Source organism: Zingiber officinale, chromosome 2A, assembly GCF_018446385.1.
Source record: "Zingiber officinale cultivar Zhangliang chromosome 2A, Zo_v1.1, whole genome shotgun sequence".
Classification (NCBI taxonomy): domain Eukaryota; kingdom Viridiplantae; phylum Streptophyta; class Magnoliopsida; order Zingiberales; family Zingiberaceae; genus Zingiber; species Zingiber officinale.
Window position 1 is genome coordinate 169,923,694 of NC_055988.1, and position 19,316 is coordinate 169,943,009.

General features: G+C 35.6%; 2 protein-coding genes across 5 annotated transcripts; one reads left to right on the forward strand and one right to left on the reverse strand.

Annotated features, from left to right (window-relative positions):
* The first annotated feature begins 456 nt into the window (after nt 1-456).
* On the forward strand, nt 457-10,127 carry LOC122043213 (peroxisomal fatty acid beta-oxidation multifunctional protein-like). Its single transcript, XM_042603729.1, has 18 exons — nt 457-718; nt 902-973; nt 1,222-1,284; nt 1,383-1,439; nt 1,551-1,618; nt 1,694-1,775; nt 1,859-1,914; nt 2,238-2,540; nt 2,909-2,995; nt 3,509-3,683; nt 3,850-3,971; nt 4,998-5,161; nt 6,423-6,677; nt 7,506-7,627; nt 7,709-7,830; nt 8,669-8,817; nt 9,013-9,151; nt 9,673-10,127. The coding sequence occupies exons 1-18, from the start codon at nt 625-627 to the stop codon at nt 9,718-9,720; spliced, it is 2,178 nt and encodes a 725-aa protein (XP_042459663.1). The 5' UTR covers nt 457-624; the 3' UTR covers nt 9,721-10,127.
* A 446-nt stretch (nt 10,128-10,573) lies between these two features.
* On the reverse strand, nt 10,574-13,117 carry LOC122043214 (transcription factor bHLH68-like). Of its 4 annotated transcripts, none has more exons than XM_042603730.1 (8): nt 12,819-13,112; nt 12,453-12,711; nt 12,257-12,352; nt 12,065-12,130; nt 11,922-11,987; nt 11,630-11,692; nt 11,201-11,251; nt 10,574-11,107 (listed from the first exon to the last, which is right to left on the reverse strand). In XM_042603730.1, exons 1-8 carry the CDS (start codon nt 12,992-12,994, stop codon nt 10,961-10,963), a joined length of 924 nt encoding a protein of 307 aa, XP_042459664.1. In that variant the 5' UTR covers nt 12,995-13,112; the 3' UTR covers nt 10,574-10,960. The 4 variants fall into 4 exon arrangements, with proteins under 4 accessions (XP_042459664.1, XP_042459665.1, XP_042459666.1 ...); XM_042603731.1 differs by having other exon boundaries at nt 12,257-12,337; nt 12,819-13,110; XM_042603732.1 differs by lacking the exon at nt 11,201-11,251 and having other exon boundaries at nt 12,819-13,117.
* Nucleotides 13,118-19,316: the final 6,199 nt, after the last annotated feature.

Below are 19,316 nucleotides of genomic sequence, written 5' to 3' on the forward strand. Positions count from 1 at the left end.
TTTCCCACTCGTACACGTATATGCTGACGTCCGGCTCGTATCCTTGTTGTTGCCACGTCTGTAAAATCATTTTTATTAGTGAATGATGTCCTGATCCGGCAATATTATCTCTTTCCTAGTATTACGTGCCCAGCTAGGTCGTTCATCATGTCTAGCAGATGGATCCATCTGAACCGTTAACTGTTCTGAATTTTTCCATCGAACGGTCATGATCGACTAGTATAGTGCTGGTACCAAAATTTGCTGTTGTTGTTATGGGTTTACTCAAACAGGCGTCAGGAATGCTTCAATCACATGTGCTCTCGCAATACCTTTAGTTACCTAGTTCTACCTATGTTGTTGGCCATGGATTTGCCAACCTAATCATGCCACGTAGATAGCATACTTTTATGAAAGACTAGTTCGGGATGAAGTTACCGGAGTTGAGTATCGCGATAAATATCGTCGGTTGCGGCCATTTAGGCAAGTCTTGCTCCCATCCGCTTGCTGCCCTTTGATCGCGCTTTCTCGCTCCTCTCGATCTCGACTTGGAATTGGATTGGCGGAGATCTTTGCAGCGATTCGGCAGAGGCTTGGAAGCTAATTTTGGAGGGCAAGTTTTCGATCCCTTTCTCGATCTGATTGATGGCTTCTATTCGGGTGACCATGGAGGTTGGGGGAGATGGAGTGGCGATCATCACTATCTGCAACCCGCCGGTCAATGCTTTGCATCCCACGAGTATGTTCCAGTTACTTTTTGTTTACCTTTCCGTGTTTGTGGATCTGACTTGTTTTAATATTTTAATAATTTTTCCAAGATCAGCAGCTTCTTGGTTGGCGATTTTGTTGATAGTTACGCTTGCCCTTTTTTTTGTATTTTTTTTATATATGGATAATATTGATCGTAGTTGGATTTTTGTAGTTATTGCTGGGTTGAAGGAGAAATATTCGGAGGCGGTGAAAAGAAGTGATGTTAAAGCAATTGTCTTGACTGGTGAGACTTGGCACTCTAGATTTTTTTTTTTCAGTCTTTTGTTATACTCATTTTTTTTTATTTTAACATCTGTAGCTGAAGAGTTTTCTGTAGATACAGTCAACAATTTTGAACTCGCTGATTGTGCTAGCGTTCTCGTTTATGAAATTTGATTATCACGCTAGAGCTGTTCTCAGTGTCTCTTGCATACTGAGTTTTGTTTCTTATATATGTGGATCTGATGCTGTTGGCAATTTCTTTTCTAACAGGTTATGGAGGCAAGTTTTCTGGTGGTTTTGATATCAATGTTTTTGCTGAGATTCATAAATCAGGTGACCATATATAAAAGAAATAACTTTAAATTTGTCTTTTATGGACATATGGACGAGTGAGGAATCAGTGTTTTCACTAGTGTAATTGTTATTTTCAGGGAATATATCAAGTCTACCAGATGTATCTGTTGAACTCGTGGTCAATATTATGGAAGGTTGCTGCTACGTAAAGCTTCTTTTGTTTTTGGTTAAATTGCTGCTACTTACCTACTTATGATATGCACCAACTCAAGGAATTAATATTTAAGTATTCTATTGGTTTACAGATGCTCCAAAGCCATCTGTTGCAGCCATCCAAGGGCTTGCACTTGGTGGTGGTCTCGAGCTAGCCATGGTTTGTGCTATTTTACTTTCCAGTTGATATATACTTTCCAACCTACTTGCTATATGAATAACAACTGTTGTGCAGGGTTGTCATGCACGAGTTTCTACTCCAGAAGCTCAACTTGGATTGCCAGAGTTGACTCTTGGCGTCATTCCTGGATTTGGAGGTGAGATATTCCATGTGTCACTTGACCTTTTTATGTTAACCTGTTTGTCATCGTCTCACTGTAACTTCTCTATGCTCAAAAAGGCACACAACGTCTTCCAAGGCTTGTTGGGCTGCCAAAAGCACTAGAAATGATGCTGGTAAGTTGATCATTTTAGTTAATATAATTTGGTGTTTTTGATGTACCCATGCTTGTCTAGATGTATCTCTTCATTTGTTAGTTTCTCAGAAGGAAGAATTGATTTTGGCTTTTTATTTCTGTCAAATTCTATAAAGTTAATTATTTTTCTTTGCTTTGCCTTATCAAGTTGTATGTGATGCTTTGTAGTGTAGTGGGCCTTCAATATATATATTGATTTGGATGATAAACATCGCTGTGTTGTATTGGTTATGTATATTACTTCATTTATAACTGGCATAGTGAATTACTGATTAAAGCCTTATTACTAATGCTTCAATCTAGCAATCAAAATCAATCAAAGCAAAGGAAGGGGAGAAGTATGGTCTCATTGATGCTATTGTTTCATCTGAGGATTTGCTCAAAGTTGCACGAGTATGGGCGTTGGAAATTGCTGAACGGCGTAGACCATGGATCAGTTCTCTTCATAGGACTGATAAAATTGGTTCTCTTTCTGAAGCTAATGAAATACTGAAAGCCGCTAGGAAACAAGTTAAGAAAATAGCTCCTAATATGCCGCAGCACCAAGCATGCCTTGATTCAGTTGAGGAAGGTGTAAAGTTCGGTGGATATGCCGGCGTGCTCAAGGTATGCATGTGACTCTTAAATCAGTATGTAACGTAATGTGCATGGCCACTGGATTATAGGTTATCAGTTCAATGTGCACAGAACACTGTTAATTCCATCTTATTTTGTTGGTCGGCATGCATTGTAATTGTTGTGTACTTATAGTGTACTGAAGTTTGATCAGGTTAAGTCTTTTCTGTGAGCGATCTGTTAAATACTATGATAAACTTTGTGACATGAAAAACCAACTAACTTATGATGTCATTATAACATTTTCCTCTTGAAAATAAAAAGGAAAACTGTTGCACAACAACTTCAAGGGAGGATACCATCCTTAAGCTTTTATTAGATACTAATTTTCTCCTTGTCAATTGATAAAACAATATCAGGAAGCAAAGGTTTTCAAGGAGTTGGTGCTTTCAAATACCTCAAAAGGGCTTGTTCACGTCTTCTTTGCACAACGAACTACATCGAAGGTAATTTTGCTTCTATTTCTTTTTACTTGAAGTGCTTTGGTTCCATGTAATTAACATTCTTCCCTGCCGTTCCTATAGTTTGAGGCTTGTGTTTTTCACAATACAAACTTAAAATTGCATGTAGATAACGTGGAAAGAGCCAAATACATTCTTCAACCTTTGCCTTTATGCATTTCATTCTTCAAACTAGTTAATTTTCAAAATCATTGATGATGTATCTCCAGTTCATACTGCTGCACTTACTCTTTAATTTGTGAATTGGCTTGAACTAAATTTTTTACAGCATTTCTTTTTCTCCTTGGAGTGTCATTGTTTGGTGTATGATTAAATCAAAATTGAAGCATTGAAACATACTTTGAGCAATATATAATCATTTTTGTGCTTGTACCAAGCATAAAATTAAAGAGGGAAAGACAATATTTTGTAGTATGATTTACATTTTGAGCAAAATCCTTGTTTGTTGTTTAATTGTAGTTTTGATTTACATTTTTGTCATTTAACTGTCTTGAACAGGTACCTAATGTTACTGATATTGGGCTTAGTCCAAGGAAAATAAAAAGAGTTGCTGTTATTGGTGGTGGTTTAATGGGTTCTGGAATAGCTACTGCCCTTATCTTAAGTAATACGTCTGTTATCCTCAAGGAGATTGATTCTAATTTTCTTCAGAAGGGACTGAAAACAATCCAAAGTAAGCTTGTAAATATTGATACAAGTATGTGTCAGCTGTACATATGGATTAAGAGAAATATTGATACAGGGCTAGCTGTTAATGTCACCATTATAGTTCCATTTTTTCCTTCATGAGTATGATAGTTTAATTATACTAAGTGAATTTTCCCGTGTTGTATATACAGCTAACCTTGAAGGCCTTGTGAAGAAAGGTTCATTGTCTCAGGAGAAAATGAACAAAGCATTATCACTTGTTAAGGGTGCTTTAGATTACTCAGAGTTCAAGAATGTTGACATGGTTATCGAGGTCACTCTTCTGACTCCTATTTGATTTGATTAGCATTCTATAAATTAAATTAAAGGATATATCAACAGTTGATAACTCCAATAAATTGGAGTGGATATGCATGGTGACTTACTTTTTTTTAGACCATCACCAAATCTGGTAGAAATTAGTTGTAGATCCTTAATTATATCCAATATTAATGATCTATTTAGTTTTTCTCTCTCCTATGTGTAGTGCAAACCGAAAAATGCAAATGTCAGCTTGTTGGATCTTCTTCCTGTGGTCTGAGTTTAATTGTATGAGATGCAAAATGAGCCTGTCCCGCCCCCCAAAAAATTAGAATACTGGGATAGTAAGAAACTTGAATGCATGGTGCTGGAACTACGTTTGCAACCTAGTGTTTCTATTAATCTATGAATCTTCATTCACATTATTTGCAACAAAGTGAGATGTAGAAAAAGTGCGTGGTTATTTTGTCTTGTGCCCATTTGCATCCTCATAACGTCAACTTTCTCTTCATTTGAACCGCAAACGTGTACCATATATCTTCAAATGTTAATTATTTGTGTCTGCTGTCTTCCAATCCTGCCCTCAGGATTGCATCTGAGACTGTTGCAACCTAATTCCACTGTATGTCTTCCCTCTGCAAAAAGTCCTCTCTAGCAATCATCTAAACTTAAAGAAGCTTCTGACCTTCTTTTCACTATATAATAAAATGAAAAAATTGTGCTCTAGTCACTTGTCAAATCTCCTTTGTTGGGAGAAACAAGCACCGTGATCTTCATCACTATTATAGTCCTAAAATATTTACCTGTTGAATTCTCGAGATAGTACTGCAGATCATAATAGCACATCACATTTAAGCTTGTTTTGAGGTTTTAAATAATTGAACTCCTTTTACGATTAGTTAATTCAGGTATCATAATTAACCAATTATTTTGTCCACATCCCACCACCACCACCATTTTTGTCTCTTAATAGTTACATCTAAAATTTTTTTATATTTAATTTTCTTATTTTACAATCTTATCTTCATTGATTTTGTAGGCTGTTATTGAAAAGGTTGCACTTAAACAGTCAATATTTGCTGATATAGAAAGGGCTTGTCCTCCACATTGCATTTTGGCAACAAACACATCCACCATCGATCTCAATATTGTTGGTGCCAAGACTCATTCTCAAGATCGAATTGTTGGGGCTCATTTTTTCAGGTTGGTGACAATTGGTCTTGCAGTAGTTTGTGTTCAATAGAGGATTATTTAAGGAATTTCTGTTGAAAATAAACAACTGTGTGAAAATCCTTGACAAAAATGACAAACTAGAAACATAGAGTTACAAAGACTACTTTTACAAATCTTATTTTTGATCTGCCTTTGTTGCATCAAATACTAGCAGTTATCTGTCATCAAAAGCATACTTTGACTATCAAGTTCACTGGTTGAATTATAATTAGATTAGGTTAGTGGATGAATCGAATTCTTTCCCATTGCCAAATTGCTGTAGTCTGTAGTCTCTCAGACTTCACAATAGGTCTAGTTTAGGCTAAACTTGGAAGATGAGCACACTTTATTCTGGTTCATTTAGTAAATAGGCATTGTACAAAAAAATTTCATGTAATTATTTTTACTGTTAGTGTTTATAATTTAAAATCATTAATAGATAGGTATCATACTATCGAAGCTATATAGATCTTGCTCTGTCCCGTCACTCATTATTGCTCAATTTTGGCGTCAATTCTCGAGCTTGCTGTTATCCTCATTTCCAACTCCACCTCTATGCACCATCCATCCGTCGCTCCTCTATCATCATGCAAATCCTCATGAAGATATTTAGCTTCAACATTCTCCATCCTGAGCTTTGCCTATGTGCTTGTTCCAAACTTCTGTGTCTTTACTATCCCAGGCCTTCTCAAGCTCTGCTTGTGCCAAATCTCTGCGTTATTCAATGATATTGTGGTAGTTCTCTGTGGGTACCTGATTTCCAGGCAAAGCTTTGATTGGTTTGGACACTAAGGAGGAGAAGGAACATATTTCAGAGTGTGTAATCCTTTTTTACCTCACAGGAACAACTTTATATCATGGAGCAGATGAATCTTCTTTGATTAGTTTTCAAGTAATAAGGCTCCATTTGGAGTTAATATTTTCAAATTAAATCATATTCAAAATAAATTTCATGTAGAGCTTCTTTTTAACTACCTGTGTGTTTGTATACATATATGCATATGTTTCCCATGAATGCCAAACTTTATGAGCTTAATAATCTTATCCTTTATTGTTTCAAGAATATTTTTTCTTACATCAAGTCCTGCTAGAATTGAAGTGGAATCTACACCATGATTTTCACTGCCCATATTTGCAACTGAATATTCTTCAAAAATTTATATGACCTTGTTATTTACTGCATCAATCATGTTTATGCATATGCATAATTGAAGAATCTGACTAGCCATTTGTATTATATCTTATATGGCAGTCCTGCTCATGTGATGCCTCTGCTGGAAATCGTTCGAACAGACAAGACATCTCCGCAAGTAATCCTTGATCTTATGACTGTTGGGAAAGCCATAAAAAAGGTTCCTGTTGTGGTAGGAAACTGCACAGGCTTTGCAGTTAACCGTACATTTTTTCCATATACCCAAGGGGCGCAATTATTGGCCCATCTAGGTGTGAATTTGTTTAGAATTGACAAGGTGGTCACAGACTTTGGTTTGCCAATTGGTCCTTTTCAGTAAGTTTACAATTCTATATTAACATTAATTATTTTGAAAATTTCAACTTAAATGACAGCACTATTTTATGAACAGTGATAATATGAACAGCTTTCTTCTTTTCTCTTATTTTTTATTTTTATTCTGCCAGCAAAACTTAACTTTCTATAAGTGGTAATATGGCTATTATTATTAACAGGCACAGATGTGTCCATATGCACATACATGTAATATGAAGATACGTGCATGCATATACATATACCCGAAAGTCTTAGGCGTTCAAATATGATATAACTCTTCACCTTCTTTATAACATTATAGCCTTGTACATATTGCTTATGCTAATTGTTTACTTGGAAAACTTTCATTCAAGGGGGTAGGTCATTTGTGTGTGTAATGAAAGTACTTGTTTTTAGACTTCATGTTTGAAATTATAGATTACTTCATAGATCTATTACTAAAAAATGAGCAGATGAAAATAGGAAAGGGAGGAAAAAATAATTGGCCAATCAGTTTTGAATTCATCATAATTTGGCAAGAAATTGGAATAGAAATATAACATTTTACATATTGCCACCATATATGGAACAAACCTCTTTAGCGCATAACCAACCAAAAAGGTTTCATATTAATTACCTGCTGATTTTGCCAAAGCGTTGCCATGGTTGAGATGAATTCTACAATCGTGCTTCCTCTTTTCAAACCACAAGAATCATTATTAAACTAAAATGGTGTTGTTTGTCTTCTCTTTTGGGTATTTGTCAGTTTCCCTTGATGAAATAATTTCTTTACCAGTGTGATAACTTCCTCTTGAGTTTTTCCTATGATCCTATCTGTTATTTGAACAGGCTACAAGACTTGGCAGGATATGGAGTGGCTTTGGCAGTGAAAGATATATATGCTTCTGCCTTCAGGGGACGTACATTTGAGACTAATTTGGTTGAATTGCTGGTTAAAAGTGGGCGCAATGGTACAAATCTGTCTCGTTCATCCTAAAGATTCCATCAGCTTGTAATTTCTTTAGCATTTCATGAGGCATTCTTCTTGGCAGGCAAAAGCAATGGCAAGGGTTATTATATATATGAAAAGGGACAGAAGCCTAAACCTGACCCAAGTGTGCAAGCTATCATAGAGGAATCTAGTAGGCTTGCCAATGCCATGCCTGGTGGAAAGGTATTCAATCCCTTATATCTCAATTTGTAAATATGTGTGTGCATGTATAAATATAGCAAAGTGATATTGAAACTAAACTAACTGTTCATTGCCCTGCTAGTCCAGCAATATAAGATGTCACCCATGGAATTTGTAGCCAGTAAATATGTTTATGAGGGAAAGTCCATAGAATGATAAATAGGTATGCCCTTAAAAATCGATTAGGGATTGAGCAGAGTAAGAAACTGAACGTGTATAAATATTTCTACACATTACAATCAATTGATGATGTCAGGGCATTTTTGTTCAATAACACTGATGGCTAATCTGTAATCTCTGATTCGAAGCAAGGGTCTCTTTCATATGACAGAAGAAAATCATAAAGAAAATAAAGTGACAAACATTGGAATGAAGCTCAAATCTATTTTAAAAAAATAAATTAAAAATGTTCTTTTAAAAACATTATTTATTTATTTATTTTAATCTTTGACAAATAAAGTTAGATTTTTCCTCTTTCTTTTCTTCTACAAGCTTAAATGATAGCATAGAAAATATTTTACAATAATCTTTTCTATGTTTTTTTTGTCAGCCCATGATGTTTCCTTGTTTTTCATTGTACGCTTGTACATATTAGGAATTTGGTAACCATAGCAGCCAAAATAAGACTGAGCAATACCAGGATAGCATTCAAAGTATACTGGATAAGTTAACTGGTTGACCTCTTTAGGAATTATTGACAGTGTATTCCTTGTACGCCATTCTATTTATTCAGTTGACTAGGCTTACTACATATTTATACTTCCATGCGAATTCACTGTTCTTCAACACTAAGTTTAATTTTTATACTGTTTTATTATAGCCTATTACTGTAAGCGACCGAGAAGTTTTGGAGATGATATTCTTTCCAGTTGTGAATGAGGCTTGCAGAGTCATGGCGGAAGGGGTGGTTGTTCGAGCTTCCGACCTTGATATTGCATCTGTTCTTGGAATGAGTTTCCCCAGATACAGGTGAGTTAACTATTCCCATACGTTTGCTCTGTATATCTCTGTGTGCATGTGTATATGTTTGCTCGATATATTCACGTGGACATGTATATCCATCCACATACACTGATGGTAAACTTAAAGTGGACTCATGTAATGATCATTTGACATGGTAGATCCGTAGATGGTTGTGTTCTGATAGTTAGTTTTTGTTTGAAGGGGTGGTATTGTATTTTGGGCCGACTTGGTTGGTTCTGATTACATATATGCCAAACTCAAGAAATGGACCGAGCTGTATGGTGGCTTCTTCAAACCGTGCGAATACTTGGAAGAAAGAGCCGTCAAAAGATTGCCATTGGTAAGAACCTTGCTCGTATACTCTTCATGCTTTGGAAACTAAACATGATTTACATAGGACCAAGATTTACAAGATGTATTTGCAGTAGTTATAGATACTTCATATCAAAGGTTTGAAATATGATTCTGAGCTAGGGTTTCAGTCATCGGCTGTACCAGTAGTATGTTGGTGTCATGTTGGACATGCCGACAGTTGTGGAATTATGCCAGCAAAAGATTCATGGTCACAGTTCGTGTTACTCACGGAGCTCTGTAGCCATTGTAGTTGCTTGCAGAAGACTTGTCATGGTCGGAGGCTATGACATCTAAAGCTCGACTCTTCATATCGAGGGTTTCAGATTTGTGCCGCCAGTTGGTTAATGAGTAACAATATGCCTGTTGACTCTTCAGTCACTCAGCCAGCATGGAATGGATTTTTTAAATCATGCTCCTCCATTGGCACCTTTTTTTTTTGTCGGATAGAACCTGCTTGCATACCTGTCTCCGTGGGACTAATTTCGCTCTTTTTTTTTCCTTATTCAGAGCATGATAAACTTATCAGAATCCCAGCAGTCAAGGGCTCGCATGTAATTCGCTGGAGGACCATGAGTTGACAATAATATCAGTTGGCGTTCCATCTACCATCGCCATCAAGGATGTGTTATTGGTTAGTCAAATAGTGAATGAATGAAACTATCTCCCACTCTGTTTCAGACCAAGTGCCGCCTCCAACTAATTCTAAGTTAGCTCGCATCAATTTTATAATGTCAAGCTATTGTCATCGTAGCTCTATAAAGGGTACGAAAAGTGGATTGTTATAGTAAGCTTACACGCGACTAAGACTAGATACTTTGGACTCAATTGTTTTGTCATCTTGCTCGTCTTTTGGAACTAGGGACCGGTGTAACACATCCTAGGTCTCTATCTAATCCGGAATAGGCCTTCGTAATAAATGCTTCAAAATTAATAAATTGGAAAGCAAATTTGGTTTTGAATCATGTTTCAGTTCAAGCATTGCAACATTAGTTAACTCTGAATTATCAGCTAGTTGCTCAAAAATTTGTAATTTGGCAATTTTTAATTTTGCATTAATCATGAAACTATATACCTTTGGCATTAAATTAAACAAGAAACTTCATTTGCTCCTCTCTACTCGTGCATGCTCTGTTTTGCTCGATGTGTATGTTGGGTTAAAGCAAACGAGGTGCACGTTGGTTTTCCTATTTCTTTTTAAAAAATGCAGGTTCGATTTTTTTTTGTTCTTGTTAAATTAAATCCGTAAATTACAAAATAATTATTAAACCTTTATCTGATAAATAAATAATTAGTAAACTTTATACATAATATAAAATGAATGATTTAAGCAGTGGCGACTGGCGAGCAGTCGGTCAGTAATTAATGCAAACTGAATAATAAGAACAGAAAAATATCATAATTCTGCCAATTAACTTCTCATTGTTGATCGATAGATCACAATATAAAATAATGGTTGCGATTACAAGAGAAGGGGATTAACTTCTTAGTGTCGATCAATCTCATAACTGATATACATCAATGGCATTACCAAATGCCATAGCATGTGTGTATATATATATCTCATGTAATTAATTAAATGATTAATTAACCTTAATTATATTCAATTCACTGAGGGCAGAGCTTGCTATCAGAATGACTGCTAATGATGTTATGCCCTCCCCCATCAGTCCAGCTCTATCCACTCCTCTACGTACTGCAAGCCTCCATGCACGCACGCATGCAAATTACTTGCTCATAAAATTAATTTTCATGTAAATTAGAATTAATAATGGAGTCCCTCCTCCTCCATCTATGATCAGAGTTCTCCACCAAGAGCAGGAGCCCAGAAATCTGCACCATTGTCGCCTCCTACGTGCATGGTGAAGGACACAGGGACAAGACACAGCCCTCGACTCCTCAGGTCCTCGTTAATTTCATCTTCCTCACCATCACCATCTTTTCCCTGTTAAATAATTTAAACCATCGATCCCTTGATATATATACTTAAATTCCAATTTAAGCAAAGTGTATATATAAAATAGACGAGAGTAGCAACCAGATCATGTCGTGATTTGCTATTGCTCCTGCTGTTTTGAATATTAAAGAGCTGCATAAAATAGGCAATTAGAAACGTACGTACGTAATGAGTGCCTAATTCTCAACAAGGGCAGATCATCCAGATGTGATATGGATAAATACACCCGATCTATATAGCTAATTTTATCATCATTCATTAATTGGATCAGGATGCATGTCTAAACATATTTCAATTTTTTTTTGAATAAAAGTAGTTAATTAATTATCATACTCATACAGCATATATATACAAGTTATTTAAGTGCATTTACATATATATACTATATTGGTGTAACTATATACATCAAAATACAACAAAAAAAAAATCTATATATATATTTTTGTTATACTTGCACACATGTAAAATCTATAATAATGTCTCCAGAATAATTATTCATTAATTACTCACTGGTCGTTGCTGCTGCTGCCTCACGGCCTGCTTCTGCTGGTGCAGGTAGGGCGAGCTCAGAGCCTACAAATTAAGACAAATGTATATATATTTTAAAGAATGGAGATCCATCGATCGAACCTTATGGCTTTATAAAATATACTGCATAAAACAAAACCAATACACGATCGACTAGCTACCCCTGGCCTTGCACTGCGTGCGCACCTCCAACTTTTTTGTTTTATAAATCACAGAAAACACTTCGCTCGCTTTCAGTGTCCAAAGTTAAAAGAGAGAAAGAGAAGAATTTGACCTCGATTTGACTCTGGAGGAATCTGATGTACCCAATGGCTTCTTGCAATACCGATGCCGTGTCAGTCTAGAATAGAAAGAACAACTCCAGGTCAGTTAAAATTCTTAATCTATAATTAAACATGCAATATATTAATTTGATACCTTGCCAAATGGCGACACTAATTGGTGCAGTGCTGTTATTCTATCCCCTAGCTTCTCCTTCCTCACCTGTAATTTTATCTGATTAAAATATTTAGATTTTGATGAAGCTAATTAAGTGATATATATATATATATATATATATATATATATATATATATATATATATATATATATATATATATATATCTCAACCTTGAGTGTACTAAATTTCGGAGAGGGAGAGCCTTGAACCCTAGTTCTCTTCAAAGCCGGAGCAGTTTCTGTGCTGTTTCCCTTAATTATCACATACTACGAAATTTCAGAAAACAACTTTTTCATATGATCGTAAAATATCCTCTTCTTCTTCTTTTTTTTTTTTTTTTTTTTTTGCTCAAATATAATACAATACCTCAGATGAGTTGTTGTGATCTGCAAGTTTGTGTCCGGGCTTGGCTGCGAAATCCAGCATGCTGTTGGGGCTGAGACTGGTGGTGACACAGGATCTGGGAGATGAAACTTGAAGAACATTGTTTTGTGTCCATGAGGATGACCCATGGCCACCCTGCACTTGATGGTGACGACACACCACCTGCTCATTTAGCAGTGACTGATCAGCTCCACAGTCATGCTTATTCTTCTGGTCTAGTTCTTCCCCAACAAACCCTCCGCTGGATTGAACAAATCAAGACAATCGAAAGTAGAAACCCTAGATCTAACTGATTTATATATGACTGAAAACAAAAATTAAGGGAAAAAAGAAAGTTCAATTTCTTACAGAAGAAGTTGGCACCATGACTCTGCAGGCAAATCTTGGCCGCCGTGATCACGATCTTGAAGCCACATCTCAGAATTGGAAAGCTGAGGAAGAGCCATGGAGGTGTTGGAGCTCCATTTTGTGGGAGCAGAGCTGCCTTTTCTTCTCCCCTCCATCATCTCATCTGCTGCATGCATCCAAGTATTATCGGAGCTGCCTCTCAATTAAGTAAACTTAATTTGAAAGGAAAAAATTAATAATAATCGAATATATAAAATTGATGTTGCTACACTATTTGAGTGAAGAAAAGGTTGGAGACTTTGTTTTCGTGTGCTTTTTCTCTCGATTGTTAAATCGTCCTCTTCCAATTATTTTTTGGAGTGTTTTTTTTTTCTAATTCCTTTCAGAAAAATATAATATTAATTTCCAACTTTTGGCTCTTTTTAATTGCTTTTGCTTTATGTTAAAGTAGAGGAAAAGGGAGTGGCTGTGCATTCAGACACGGAGTGGGTTGGGACTTTAATTGAGGGGTCGAAGTGCATAATCAACGACAATTATCGTTAATGACAATAATTAGGTCATAGCTAGGGTTGGCAAAGGTAGGTTTAGGTATTTAGATTATAGGAAAGCAGAATTTAATCTTCGAGATGCCAACTAAATTTACTGGTCGAGTGGAATAAAGGACTGACACGATGAGACACGAGGGTTAACAAAAGAGAGGCTAAAGGCGTAAAGCTACGGCTCATAATTGAGAGAAAAGATGATTGCACTGTGGCAAATGTGTCTATATATATATATTTATTTATTTTTGATACAGTTAAACTCTAGTTATTTTTTTAATTTCTCTTATCTTCCTCTAATAATTTTTTCTCTCTTTTTAATTATATGCAACAATCATTATGATATTAATTTTAGAAAAAATAACATCATCTTGGTGTTAATTTTTAAAAATTAATACCAACATATAGTTGGTATTTAAAAATCAACATTACCTAGCATCATTTTACAAAACGGTTTGGTCGTGTTGGCACCACTAAACCAGCACCATCCATGCTGGTGGTGCTGGCACGATCTTGGCATTAGTTTGTAAAAATCAACACCCTAAATCCTAAAACTAGTGCACCCAATATTACATTGGTGCTAGTTTTTAAAAATCAACACTAAGGTGGTGCTGGATGTTGGTTTTTAAATACCAACAACAACTTAGTGTTAATTTTTAAAAACCAGCAACACCTAATCAACACCAAGGTGATGCTATTTTTTAAAAACAAGACCATAGTGATTGTTGCATGTAATCAAAGGAGAGAGAAGAGAAAATTTTATTTTAATAAAAGAGGAAAGAGAGAAAAGTTATTATATATAGATGAGAGAGATTAAAAAAATTTAAATTTTGATTGCATCTGAAAATACATATTGGATGTCATCTACAGTACTCATTCAGATAAGAATATGCAGGATACATATGTTGTTATATATATATATAGAGAGAAAAAAAAAATTACGTGTATATATATAGAGAGAGAGAAAAAAAAAATTACGTTTTTAATCCTGTAACTTACATTTTTTTTCAATTTTAGTCATGTTATGTGTCAATTTACATTTTTAATCCTGTAACTTGTAATATTTTTCAATTTCAATCCTTTTTCTTCTAAAATTGAAAATTTTCAACGGAAAATGATGAGTTGTAAATTGAATTTGAGGATTTTGATTTTTTATGACTCATGTGTTTTTTATATTCCAACCACAAACTAGACATTTTTCGTTGAAAAATTTCAATTTTAGAGGAAAAAGGATTGAAATTGGAAAATATTACAAGTTACAGAACTAAGAATGTAAATTAACTCATAACAGGACTAAAATTGAAAAAGATACAAGTTACAAGACTGAAAATGTAATTATATATATATATATAATATATGGAACTCTCTTGATTCACAAAATATCAAATTTCACTTTTGAATTTTTGAACGGTATACGTCAATCAATAAGTTTTGAACGAAACTGACTAATAGACTAAAAAAAATCTTGAATCACTTCAAAAATATATTTAGATCTTTATATCTAAATTCGACCGCATAAATTAAAAACAGTAAAATTTTAAATTAGTAAAAAAATGAATTTAGAAATGTAATCTCGATTTATGTTAGAAAAATTTAGATATGATAACATAAATTAAGAAGATTTTGAAAAGTATAATATTTTTCATAATGAAATTAAAACAATATATTATATTTTGTCAGATATATGTTAATTATTATAATTTAAGAAGAAGAAAAAATGAAGGATTCTTTTGTCTCGTAGTGGTCACTGGGTTACGTTATTCCTTTCGGTTCGACTTCGAGGCCGAGTAGGACGGTTTGCAGCCTAAAATCCTGGAGGTAGAACAGAGACAACAGAAAGCTTCTCTTTACAGTTAAGCTTCCAAAGCATGCAATAAAAATTCAGTGTTTTATTCATCTCATTTTCTATGGCTTTTGTCTTCTTTCTTTCTTTCTTTCTTTCTTTCCTTTTTCAATAAAGTTCAAGTTTTTTGAGATCAATAAATAAAACGTTCCCAGCTCAAAGAATAAAAATTCCCTGAATAATGAAATAATTGCTCTCTAACTGGCTTCTTTTAAGAAGCTCCAGTACGGTCACTTGTCTCTTTGTACTTGAAGCTGAATCCAGAATTACTTAATTTTCTCAGTTCTTTATGTTTCTTGACCAGAGATAGAGAGAGAGATGCTGATCAAACTTCCTTAATTAAGGAACTACTTAGCTACTATCCATTGCATGATTTTATGCCAAAAGCTGCATTTGTTATCATTTTAATTGGCTAACATTTTGATAATTAATTTTGATTGTCCATTATAATTTTAGGAAATTCAATGTTTTTTTTAAAATTATTTTTTGTCAAGAAAACCAACCTACTGTTAGCAGTTATATTATTTGTCCTATATATATGCTTCTTCCTCTTGACTTCGCATAAGGCCAAAGAAAAGCAAAGAAACTTTGTACAATGAGCATGTGAATGGATTCTTGAGGATCTGATGCCTTCTAAAACAATCTTTAAATTCCTTTCGGACTTTTTCAGTGCATGTTGTTGGGAATAATTGATTTGCCTTTTTTTAAAAAAAAATAATTGATAAATCTGTACCTTCTAATTCACTAGTCACTATTATTGTTTTTTAAATATCTATATTTTAAAGCAACTGATGTAGTCCTGCTGTAAATATTAAAAAAATAAAAAATAAAAAGAATGCTCTATATATATATGAAAAAAAATGACTCAAATTTGAGGATTGTTCAAGTACGAGTGCGACGGCTCTGTATTAGAGACGGCATGCTAATTCCGTCTCTAATTTGAGATGAATTAAAAAATTTTCCATTGTATTTGTTGTGTTAAAGGTTGTCTATATATTTCCATAATGATATGATATTATTCACTTTACGCCTAGATCCTCATGACTTTACTCTTGGGTTCTACCCAAAAGGCCTCATACTAATGAAGATATCTTACATCATTTTAACCCTATGATCTTTACCAAATTTTTTCAATGTGGGACTTTGATTGAACCCAACAATCCTCCCCTCAAACGAAGGACCACAATTACTCTCATGGTCCGGACCTCTCCGCAAGCATCTAGTCACTCTGACCTGCTCTGGGCCTCCCCGCAAGCATCCGCACCGGGTCACCTTGACCTACTCCGGGCCTCCCCGCGAGCATCCGCACCCGGTCACCTTGACCTGCTTCGGGCCTCACTGCGAGCATCCGGTCACCCTGACCTACTCGCCTCCTGAAAAGTATCTGATCACTCTGACCTGCTCCAGGCCTCCCACGAACATCCGATCACCCTGACCTACTTCGGGTCTCCCTGCGAGCATCTGGTCACCCCGACCTACTTGCTTTCGCACAAGTATCCGATCACCCTGACCTACTCCAAGCCTCCCCGCGAGTATCCGGTTACACTGACCTGTTTCGGGCCTCCCTGTGAGTATCCGGTCACCCTGACCTACTCGCCTCCCTGCGAGTATCTGGTCACCTTGACCTGCTTCGGGCCTCTCGCAAGCATCAGTCATCCTGACCTGCTCCAAGCCTCCCCGCGAGTATCCGGTCACCCTGACTTGCTTCGGGCCTCCCTGCGAGCATCTAATCACCCTGACCTAATTACTTTCACACAAGTATTAACGATGACATAAATCAATCTGTCGCTATATAGCAACAAAATAAATAATTCATCGCTAATATCGGGATTTAGGGCACCACTCGCCCCCGATCTCCCAAAGTGCTCTCTCCTCTGGCGATTCTTGATCTCTCTGGCAACCATGCCCTCCGATCTTCGGTGTCCTCTCCTTCGGTGATTGTGCCCTCCCATCTCCGGCATCCTCTCCTCCGGTGACCGTGCATATATGATCTTCTCCCTTCGCTCTCCTCTCGTTTTTAACTTAACGGTGGTGATCTTGGCCAGCCGCAAGCTTGCGTCCGTGATCTTGGCCAGTCGTGAGCTTGTGGTGGTGAGCTTAACTGCCTTTGAGCTCGCGGTCGTGAGCTTGACTGACCATGTGCTCTCTACTGCGAGCTTGGCCACTTTGACGAATCTGCCGCAAGCTTGACCGAGCCTAAGCTCGCGGCCAGGAACTTGGCATGATGTGAGCTTGGCTGACCAAATCTACCCCAGCTGCAACGTTAGCCTTGACCACTAGGCCTCGACCAACTAGTTTGTTGTAAGGTTTAGGAAATAAACCTAAATATGTTTCTTGATAATTTTAATCTCGTTTGGCAAGTTATAGAATTTTAACCTAGTTTCATTGTCTTGATAGAGCAACTTCTTTCATATTTTTTTTTTTGTGTTCACGGCATGCTTAGTTGAATAATATGTATAATACGTCTCTTATATTGATGGATGCATGCTTAATAATATGCTAAGTTTTGTATTACCTCACTTATACATGGAATCATGTTGTAGTACTTCTCTTGTATTAATTGTATAATTGCTAAGTATTGTATTCGTAATGTTGTCAATTTTATGCTCATTAGGATACAATGTATATGAATAACGATTGGATGTACAACATATTAGAAAATGTATTTATCCAAGATGAATATTTTGTTAGAGTTGAAGAGTTTATGAACTTTGCAAAGAGTCATCCAAAATGTATGAATGGTGTCGTATTATGTTATCCGTATAATCATTCCAAATGTAGAAATAAAGATTTTTGTGATGAGGACACTGTGAAAGTACATCTATGTAAAAATAGATTTATTCAAAATTACTACAAATAGTATCTCATGGAGAGTCTTATTTGTGTCATCGTATTGGAACTTCGGTTCCTTCTTCATCTGGCACATCTTCTCCAGGGGAATTATCATCTAATGAGAATGTAATATAATCAATGGTTTATGATGCAATAAATGTAGTTGATCATTCCAATACAACTGTATGATATGTTAAAGGCTAGCTAGTGAAAGAGAAGTGTGGGAAGGAATACCGTCTGATCATTCTCAACTATCAGCTACTGTAAGATTATTAAACATTAAGGCAGAGCATCATTTCTCAAAATGATGCTACGATGACATTTATCAATTGATGCTAGAGTTGCTCACTGTTGATCATCTAATGACTGATAGCTTATACAGTACAAAAAAATTAGTGAGGGGTTTAAGTTTACCTGTAGAGAAGATTGATTGTTGCATAAATAACTGCATGATATTTTGAAATAAAAGATAGTAAACTGATTAAATGCAAAATCTATACTCACCCTCGTTATAAGCATGACTACATACCAGGGAATAAGAAGAAAAAGATTGTATGAAAAATTATGTATTACTTCTTGTTAATTGTGCATCTGCTGCAACAGCAAGCCACATAAGGTGGCAGCATTAACATGTGCACAAAGGAGGAATAATGTGTTATTCTTATGACTCTCCTATGTGGAAATATCTTGACACAACATTTCCCTCCTTTGCAATGGAATAACGTAATATGAGACTTGGATTTTCTGAAGATGAATTTCAATCATTTGGTCAGTTGGGATAACAATATTTATCTTGGTCAGTTATATTAACACCTTATAACTTACCACCATAAATGTAAATGAAAAATGAATTGATGTTCCTTACTATACTTATTATAGGACCAACGAATCTGAAGAGAAGATAGATGTTTTCTTATAACCTCTGATTGTCGAGTTGAATGAATTATGGAATAAGTGACTTATGACATTACAAGTAAAACTAATTTTACATTGCATGTTACCTTATTATGGGTGATTAATGATTTTCCAGCATACTCAATGTTGTCGAGATGGAGCATGTCTAGTAAATTAGCATGCCCACATTATATGACAGAGTCAGATGCATTTTCATTATCTTGCAATAGGAAGGTATCTTGGTTTAATAATCACCATAAATTTTACCAATTGAACACCCTTTCAAGTGAAATAAGAAAGTTTTTATTAAGAATGTCGTAGTCAGAAAACTTTTGCCAATAATCAAGTTAGGTGTAAAAATCATTGACCAAATATACAACTATGGATTTC